At 38.0% G+C, this 10,281-nt stretch overlaps 1 protein-coding gene across 1 annotated transcript; it reads left to right on the top strand.

Annotated features, from left to right (window-relative positions):
• Nucleotides 1–644: 644 nt before the first annotated feature.
• Nucleotides 645–8,333, top strand: LOC121423294 (heparan sulfate glucosamine 3-O-sulfotransferase 3B1-like). Its single transcript, XM_041618634.1, has 3 exons — nt 645–1,087; nt 2,125–2,552; nt 7,196–8,333. The coding sequence occupies exons 2-3, from the start codon at nt 2,166–2,168 to the stop codon at nt 7,364–7,366; spliced, it is 558 nt and encodes a 185-aa protein (XP_041474568.1). The 5' UTR covers nt 645–1,087; nt 2,125–2,165; the 3' UTR covers nt 7,367–8,333.
• Nucleotides 8,334–10,281: the final 1,948 nt, after the last annotated feature.

Below are 10,281 nucleotides of genomic sequence, written 5' to 3'. Positions count from 1 at the left end.
TCTGTTGTTCATAGGAGAATAAAAAAATAGCGGTAGGTAGTGAACATGCGTGAAAAGTGGTAGACTACCTCCAAAAGCCGTAGAGTTGGCAACTATGGTAACTTTCAGGGGCCGCGGAACCGGGGGGGGGGGCTTCAGCCCCTCCCCACTTTTTTCCAAAACCGTGTACAAAAACGCAAAAATGACCATACGATTGTGATTTTTAGCATGGTCAGCCCCCCCCCACTTTTGGCTCAGCCCCCCCCCCCCCCCACTTTGAAAACCTTTCCGCGGCCCCTGAGGTCTTATAGAGATGCATACTAATTTTACCCTGACTTTTACCTTTGAAATAAATGTTGAATTAAATTCAAGAGTTGAACAAAAAATACAGAATAGATCCACGGCCACATCGATGTAGTCTACCGTGCAAACCTTTTACTCGAGTTTAAGGGTCTGAATGTGCAGCCTACTCACGCCTTGTGTACTGATTCAGAAGGCCCTCTTACGCGCTAGTCTTTGCGTGGAGACACACTTGTTGATCAAAGTTTCAATTGGGGTCTGTGCCATAACTCTATGGATGGTACTGCGCGCGCTTACCCGTGGCCGTGCGCACGCTCGCTCGATCCTGTGCGCGCGCGGCGGACCATATTTCTGCTGCAAAAAATATAAACACGAATCCTGTGCTTGGACTTGGATCCAATCCTTTCGGCTCTCTATCTTTCGTATATTATTTGTAGAGGAATATCTATGGCCTTCATAAGGGTATTTGCGTGGAAAAGCATTTGAAATGTTTTTATAAACTTTGTTTTCAGTGTAAGTGGATTATACATGGATGAAAATAAAGTGCAATAAGCTGTTGCTGCAGGGGACTTTGTATCGGTGCGGACCTTGACAGGATCCAACCCCGGACTGGCGGCCTGGAGTGGCAGTGCCTCTTCGCTGTTTCCCTGTGTTGTGAGGAGGAGGACGTGAACACTAGTATCTGTAATATGAGACATGACACAGTATCATCAGTTTGTTATTTTGATTGATGGTGGGACAGACGATTCAAGACTCACTCGGTTATAAAGTTCTTGAGTCACAGTTGTAAAGAATTCAACAAATACTGGTTAGTGTCAGTAGGGAGTCTAAAACAAATCATTAACATTATTCATTAAAATAATTCAAACAACATGAGAATTGAGATGACAGCTTGTTGTTTATCTTTGGTTTTAAGTGCCTACCATTCAGACGTTAATATTTACACATCATGTGCATTAATATATGCAACATTTGTACATGTATAGGGCTTACAAATGCAGGGGCCGCGGAATGGTTTTCAAAGTTGGGGGGGGGGGGCTGACCATGCAAAAAATCACAGTCCTATGGTCATTTTTACATTTTTGTACACGGTTTTGGAAAAAATTGGGGGGGGGGGGCTGAAGCCCCCTCCAGACCGCTTCAGCAGCATCTGAAATATTTCTCAACTAAGCACTGGATACTATTATTACCCTGGCTTTAGCATGGCTACCCTGATCAGGCGCTCAAGCATTTAAGGAATTCCTTTCTACCAAGTACCCATTTACTAGTACACCTGGGTGAAGAGTGGCAAATGTCGATAAACGCCTTGCCAACGGATGCGAGTGCTGTGGTGGGTTTTGAACCCCGGGCCTTGTGGTGCAGAGTATGGAGACTTATCCACTGACCCACAACACCTATACATAAGAAAATACCAGTCGGCCTAAAATTACTTGAATTTTGATTTTTTATTTGCGTAAATGTCAGGAATCTATTTGAAGACTAAATAATTAACAAATGTGTCAATCCTCTGTAACATTCAATTTTTTCCTGACAAATTGACTTTAAGGTTGCTATAAAAAAAATGCAAAAGCCAACCTATAATAGTATTGGATAAGCAAACAATTTTGGCCTCGGAAACCATTGCTGAATATCATTCCAGACAAAATTATGTGATTGGTCAATTCTCTTGCATTGCCGCAATGCCAGTTCACGCTACATATTTGAATTAAAGAAAGCATTGACATTTTTTCATTATAATCGGGAAAGATGGAGCAGGTTCTAATGCATTCATTCTCTTCAACAAATAGATTTAGACCTGCCATGTACAAAATATCTATTCTTCTTTATCTTATAATTGACCTACAGATCCCATGCTGCCATAGATATTACATTCAGTGTTGGCCAGGATGAATTATGCACGGACTTCCACAATATGTTGGCGGTACCACCGCAAGATGATGGCTGCGGTCGTCATCGTATCTGCACTATATTTCTTTGTGTCCATTGCACTGACTAAAAAGGGCATATCCAATGAAGAGGTACAGGGTTCAAATCTTGAGACATTCCATCGGAAAAAAGGAGTGCACGAGAGGGATGACAAGCGTCATCATCAGGGAAAGAACCCTTCGAGGAAGATTCATAGGATACCCCACAATGCTCTGCCAGCGGAAGGTATCAAGGGACTCGCCAAGGGAGCGCAGCAAGGTCAGGTGAAGCAGAAGGAGGAGGAATTTTCGAGCAGTTCTACCTCGAGTTCAGCCGATAGTCCAGGGCAGAAACAAAGCGATCCAAAGGTTGGTTCAGTCTGTGTTTTGCAGTATAATATTTAAAATAGAGGACAAGCATGCATCACTTTTTTAGCAAGGTGTTCAGCAGGGCTCCACATTAACCCTTTTTTCTACTGGTTCAATCTGTTCATGTCGGACCAGTAGATGCCCAGTTGTTCCATTTTTACTGGTCCGAACCTAAAATTTACTGGTCCCCCGAAATTAAGAAAAACATAAAAAAGGCTTGAGTTTATTTTGCTGTCTTTTATTAGTTTTATCCCCTCCTCCCCCTAAAAATAAAAACATTACACACCCACACACAACATTATTTATAAGAGCCATTTTGTAAGATACCAGAGCCAGTTTTATACAAAGGAGGAGAAAATATCATTTGTGTCAGTTTGATATATATTTTACTGGTCATGTCGGATCAGTAAATCTGGCTATTTCTGAAAAGTTACTGACCCAACACCAGTTTTTACTGCTCTGGGACCGTTAGACCAGTGCCAGTGTCTCGCGCTGTGTTCAGGCCAATTCTCATTTGGAAACAACAAGTTTCATGATTTGGTTGCTTGTGAAAGTGACATACAGGTGTATGCATCCTTTACTTTATCCTCTTTATTTTTGATAAGTGTCTTAAATCTGATAGAGATTCCCTGAAGTTTGAAGAATGAGTCCTTTTGAGTCCTTTTTGAAGCTCAATGAAGCTTAACTTGGGGTGTGCTTTCAATTGAGTTTATAATGTAAGAGTGGCTCCAGTCCAAGATGCACATTCAGCTATATCAAAACAAATGAAAATATTTTCCATACATTATGAGGATTTTCCCAAGGCTTCATTCATTTTGAGCAGTTTTTGTTGGAACCCGGGAATATATTAGAAGAAAACTCAATTTGGCCAAAAGATGGATCTTGGTGAAGCCAATTTACCCAAGCATTGAAGCAAAAAATGCCTTATGTTAATAAACTTATTCCATATCATAGTATGCAATTATTTCTGTCTTCATTTTTATTTTCAAAAACATACATTCATTTGCTGGAGCAGCTGAACAGAACACATTAAAGATATATGCCAGTTGTGGTAACGATTTTCAAAATTAGTTTGTACAGAATCGAATGAAATGACCACCAAAGTGTCTGTTTGTATAAATAAAAAATATGTGCCAAAGGATTCTAGAAGAAATTGTGTAATTGCTGAGAAATTAGCAAGCGTCAGGCTGACATTCAAAGCACTAATAATATAATACACTGTCCCACATGCGCTTAATCTGTGTTTGTGATCTTCAGTGTGAACATTTTTCAGTGTAGATTTCAAGATTTCACAAAGTTAAGTTTGTGTAACTGTACCAGATCTCAATCCTCAATGATATTGGTTTTACACACTTTCTTGTGAAATCAGTGTTTACTGCAACTACTTTCATTTATCTTTAATCTGTACCATTCCGTATCTTGTTCAGTGTGAACAGATATCATGGGTTTATACATTGAATGTATGATATGACATAAATATATCTATCAATAGACTTTAATTCTAATTTTGTTCATGAGTACACTTTCTAGTTCAGTGCATTTCAATGCATGTACATTAAAAATATTCACATTGCAAAAAAAAAAACATAGTAAAACTTCAACAAATATCCAATATTGACTTTCAAGAGATAAAGAATTCCTCTAATCTCAACAGCTTTAAGCCTTGAGGATTAGTCCTAGTATAATCCCACTGCTTTATGTCATTCATTTGCAAGGTGATAATCCCATTAACTCTTTGATAACCAAGTTCATTTGTGAATACAGTCTTCTAATGAGCTAGTCTATATTGAAAGAGACTTTCTACTTTGTGGTTTTTGAGTGATGATCTATTTAGAATGAAAGGAGTATTGGAAGGTTATTGCATCATTGAGGATTTGTGAACTGTGAGATGTATTGATTATCTTGATCTTAAGTAACTGTCACAAGAGGGTGGTTTGGTAGCCAGGTGGGGATTTTGAGAATCTCAGGGTGTGTTTATGCTTCCATTGCGAGGACAGAATCAGCGATTTCAAACGTTGATTCAAAACGCCGATCATAAACGTGGTTCTGGGAGTGCTGTTTATGCTTAACTTTTCAGAGCAAATCATGATCTCCAGCTGGCTTCGCATCGTAAAGCGAGGTCAAATTGGGCGCGCCTTTTCACGAAAGTTTTTTTTTCTGATTGTTGTTATTATGTGGAGATAACATGGAGCAATAAGACTGTATTTGCCCGCAGATTTTTATCTCACCGGAAGCATGTACCAAATGACGTCATTTAAACACGTTTACGATCGTGGTTCTGTTTATACTTCCCCAGAAAGCCTGATTCTGGTCAAACGAAGTTTACAAACGCACCTTTTTGGGAGTTTACGATCGGCATTTTGAAACAGCGTTTAAATGAAAGTAAGCATGGACGCAACCGTGTTTTGGACTAATCACGTTTGGAAACGCTGATTCTGGCCTGAAAAGTGGAAGCATAAACACGGCCTCAGTGACTACTAAAGGACACTCTGGAGAATCAACCTTGTTTGTGATATCAGTTGGATTCTCTTGCACTGGCTTCATTGAGGAGTGCAACAGGCACTAGGCCTACATCTCATACTTTTAATCTTGTGTGAGAATAAAGAAATTATAAGAAAACCAAGCTTTTTAAAATATTTTTTTACAATAATATTTGCTATAGTTAGAATTATGGCCTACATAACAGGAAAAGTGGCGAGGATAAAATAATGTAAAGAAGATGACAAGGAGGGTGAAATGTTTTTATATTTCAAGATTTCTTTTTCAGGTCAAAATTATCATTAAAAAACCCAACAAATTTCTACTCAATTGAATGATTTACCGGTAAAACAAATTTTGCCCTGAACACCATGCTCTACCTCTCCATATGCTGATTCATTACCCCCACTAAGGTCCACAAAGTTTGTAAGATGTACCTGGTCCTGAAGCAGCAGCAGGCAAAAATTGTAAGATGATTTGCAGATACAGCAGTTTCTATGATTTCAACTTTCCAACAAGCTACTTGTCTGTCATTGCCAAGATTCAATGCGTGTGTGTTTGTATTTTAGAATTGTTTAGAAGTCATGTTTATATGTTGGATTGACTGATGGATCCTCAGCTGGGAGCCATCAGGGGCCTGTTCCATAAAAGACTTGCAACTGTTGTAACTTTGCCATTATGGCAACTACCATGGTAACAGGGCTCAGCAGCCAATCAGAATCAAGGTTCCCATGGTAGTTGCCATAATGGCAAAGTTACAACAGTTGCAAGTCCTATTATTGTGAAAAGGGGCCCAGATTTGTGCCATGTGTGAGGTCGGTCGGGGTTTTGAGATTTTACTTTTCTTGTCAAGTTTATAATGTTCTGACTAATATCAATTCATCATATCAAATATCATTATTAGTCTGGTTGATTGCAAATTGCCCCATACAGCCATACTACACAAAGCTGCAGTGTTAGACTGTCAGTACTAATTCAACTTCAAGTGTGATTATTTCAGTGTTAATTGCATAAATCAAGCTTTTGAAATGAGCTATCCCTCTGCTAAAACACACAACTCAACAAAACAAAACAAAATGTATAACAAGCAAAACAACCAAACAAACTGTAATATTGGAGCTTAATAATAATTGCTTCTTTAAAAAGTACAATAATATATACATGTATCTATGTAGGATTGTATAGTGCATGTATCCACCTTGTTAGGTGCTCAAGGCGCTCCTACATTAACCTGGCTATAATTCATAAAGCTAGTCTACCTATTCCAGTGCTCACATCTTTGGAGGAATTACTTCCTGCCGGTACTACACCTGGGTGTGGGTAAATTTCTTACTGGAGGAAAACTCACCATGGCTAGGAATCGAGCCCATGTTCCTCAGATTGAAAGATGAGAGACTCAACATCGAGACGATGACGCATAACCCAAGTGATGCGAGTCTCAACACCAGCTCCAGTTTAAGTTTGTTGTATTGGGAGGGGCACTCTGTATATAATGCATAGTGGGTACCGGTATGTGCCGTGGAGTGGACCCCCATTTTTACACTCAAATTTTAGTTCCAAGGCGTAGCATTTTTGTCCTATTAAGAAAAAGAACAAAGAAAGCGGCTCCAAAGCATAGCATTTTCTTATCAAGAAAAAAAAATAAAGAAATCTGCTCAAAAAAAAAAAAATTTTCGTTACGCCATTCTGGTCGCAGGGCTGCGACAGTGTGCTGCAATTTTAGTGAAAAGCTGCCGCAGAGCGCTGTCCGACCATCGCCTCTGCGAGAGTGCACCCGGTGGAGGCCGCGCTAGCTGCATCATGCACGCATGCCCGTTTCATAGGGATGCATACGCACTCACACGCTGGCAATCCGTTCTAAGGACCCCCGTTTTCACAAACATTTGTAGTTCTGAAGCCTGTTCCGAGGACCTCTTTAAAATAAGCCCGCTCCAAGGCCCCCGTTTTTTGTCTTGCCCGCGGCACATCCCTACCACTTTTTTGGTCAAGTGCCCCCCCGGCCCCCCAACCAACAACTGCTTTCAACACTGAACTTGGCATGTTCACCAGTGTCAAAGGATAATGTGAATAGGATATTAGGAAGTATAACATATTTCATTTTCTAAAAAGCTATTTATAAATTTTTATTTAATCATAATCGATTCCTTCATGTTTCATTCTTCTAGGCAAACAAACCAAGCAAGAGGTTTCCTCAGGCCATCATCATCGGTGTGAAGAAAGGTGGAACGAGGGCGCTCCTTAATTTTATTTCCTTGCATCCTGACGTAGCAGCGGCCACAAGGGAGATGCACTTCTTTGATCGATACTATGATAAAGGGCTGGAATGGTACAGGTAAGAATCAGAGAATTCTTTGAGATTGAGAGAGAGACAGACAGAGAGAGAGACAGAGAAAGAGAGGAGGGAATGGAATTGTTAATAATTCTATCAATCAATCAGTCAACGTATAAAAGCAGTCAATCAAGATATCATTCAATTACTCAAACAGCCATTCAATCTAGAAATTTACTAACATGACAAGGCAACGAATGTATCAAGCAAATCATCATGAAAGAAAGTATCCAAGAAATTGGACAATCATTCAACATTTCATCACTAGAATGAATACAAAAAAATATTCTTGAAATATTCATGCCATATAGTAAAAAGAAGAACAAAAAATATATGCCTGATACCAGTATACATGTACATTTTGATGCAAACTTCACTTGATCAGTGCTGAAATAGTGAATTTAAATTTTAAACTTAAGGAGCTATTTATTGAAGGGTTAGGTTTAATTTTAGGCAGAGGTCAAATTTAGCACCTTTTACATGATTGTGATCAGTAGTTCATACATACCATATACTATTCTTGTTATGATCTTGAGGCTATTTGATTGTAGTTTATATCAAATGGGTGAAAATACATCCAAAATATTTATCAAACTTTTTTTAGAAAGAGATAGCATCAGTAAATTGATGGTTTGTGGCTGAATTCAGTTCTACGCTGAACGATGACCACAGATAATGAACTACTTTTGATATTAAAGCTCTCTGAAAAAGTAGATAATGGTTTATCAGATCATTCAGTGTTTCCACAAATCCAGAATAAATTTACTGAAACTGAATCCAAACTTTCTCGAAATTCATAGACATTTCCTGGAATTTTCAAGTACATGTATGATTTAAAAAAAACTTGGGTAATGATACAGCGAGCCTAAATTTGGTCCATGTGATAAATCATATTAGTGCTAGCTTTTCTAAAGAACAAACTCACAGTTGCAAATTCGATACCATTGCCAATGTGAAATAAATGGCTTGCCCTTTATATTAACAACACAGTTTTCCACCCCGAACAGATATTGTATAATTGATTTATACTTTCATATATTTTTTTTCTCAAATATATTATATTAATAAACAATAATTCAACATTTTGCTCTTAAATTGTTTACCTAACAGATGTAGCTCACTCAGGTTCTGTGTAATCCCTTTTTGTATTTCCCCAGGGTGTTTTTCATATGATTCACCCTCGCCAAAAGTCAAGTCTGAAATTCTGAAAAGATTCATAAAAATACCAAGGTCGGGCTCTAATGAGATTTGCAGATTGGAATTGGCTGTGCATTTCAACTGTGTAAAGTGTGTGGTTGGATGAGCATGGTTGATTTTATTCATCGTGGATAAACTTAAAGCTCTTTGGTGGGTTTAGACCATAGAGCATACTAGAGATGATGAAGTCATGAGTTTATGAGATGGGAAGATAACTATTTTATAAAATAGCAAAAAGAAGCTGCTGAAAACTGCTTATCTAAAAAAAGAGAGCCAATGGAGTAAATTAGAGAGTCAAAAGGGGCCTATAAAGCTTTCGATCCTAGCAGAATCTTCGTCGGAGGCAATTCATTTTGCCTCCAACGAAGATTCTGCTAGGATTTTGGCCTTTCACGATCAATTCCACGACATTCTTGCACAAACTTTGAAAACTGTTTATGAATGCAGATATCGCAAGATAAAAAGAGAAGACATGCACAATTGCTACAGATTTCTGTCATCTCTTATAGTATGCATGTACATGGGGGTGTATGCTTGTGGCATACTAAAGCATTGATGGTGCGTTCCCATTCTCGAATCTTAAGAAGATTTAACAAAAAGCTTCTTGAATGGCAGTTGGGTATTGAAAGGATAAAAAAAATTATAATGGGTTAAATGGTTTTTCTCAGGAGTGTTACCTCGCTCTGGGAAGCTGAATGGATAAAAGGTGTCAAAATATTGAAGAAAGCTTCAAGTCAGAAATGTCTCGGGCAGGGACCCTAGTAGTTTCCTTTTGCAAATGTTTCATTTGTGAAAATGCACTCACAATTAATCCTGGCTACCCATTTCACATCTCATGCTATAGGTACTGGAGTAATACTGTATTACCAGAGTAGAGGGAATAAACTCTGCTTTATTTTTATTATCTTAACTTTATATTGTGAAAGGTTTTTGTAAATGGTTAATTAAATGATGAATTAATTATTTCATTAATCAATTGATTCATTTATTTGTTTGGTCATTTGTCTAATTTCTTTGTTTATTTATATTTACATATATGTTTATCTGTTTTATGTATTCATCCATCTATTCATTTACATGTAGGCCTTTTTTGTTATCATTATTTTTTGGGGGGGAATAATATCAAGTCAGCCTTTCATGAATTGTAACACCGAATTGCCAAATACATGTATGTAAGTGTTAGTTGAATCTTTCTTTGGAACTTGTACACAAGTTATTTCTTTTGGTACTGTTAAAGGCCACATGTTGGCCTATGTTCTTGTGTTTACTTGCATTGTGTCAAGCCAGGATCATCAGTTATACTCAAAGAAGAATGGTTATGAAAGTTTACATACATCTGTAAACTTCATTCAGATGTTTGTTCTGAATTTTCTTGTGCAAATTACAATCCATGTATGTTTGCATTCTGGTGCCATGATTCTCCCGTCTTCACTTTTACACCCTAGATGTTTCTCTGCAGGGAGCCCCTTGCCAAATTTTTAATAGCAAATGTGCAAAGGGATCATTCTTGTTATCACAATAGCATAAATAGCATTAGAGCCTCACCTTTATTTCTTCATTCATGTGTTTTCTTCATAAATCTTCTTTAAAGAGAAGTGCCAATAGGTGCAGTAAACACCGATTTCATGAGAAAGTCTGTAAAACCAAGTTTAATTGTCAGTATATCATCAAGGATCTAGATCTGGTACAGTTACATAAACCAAACTTTGTGAAATCTTGAAATCT

The sequence above is a fragment of the Lytechinus variegatus genome, chromosome 10, assembly GCF_018143015.1.
Source record: "Lytechinus variegatus isolate NC3 chromosome 10, Lvar_3.0, whole genome shotgun sequence".
Classification (NCBI taxonomy): Eukaryota; Metazoa; Echinodermata; class Echinoidea; order Temnopleuroida; family Toxopneustidae; genus Lytechinus; species Lytechinus variegatus.
Note: the sequence above shows the minus strand (reverse complement) of the source record. Positions and strands in the feature narration are given on the sequence as shown.

Bases quoted from the DNA above. Each gene is read 5' to 3' on its own strand.
- LOC121423294 (XM_041618634.1), top strand. From the start codon at position 2,166: ATGAATTATGCACGGACTTCCACAATATGTTGGCGGTACCACCGCAAG. The intron at 2,553-7,195 runs GTTGGTTCAGTC...TCATTCTTCTAG, and splicing joins AGAAACAAAGCGATCCAAAG to GCAAACAAACCAAGCAAGAG.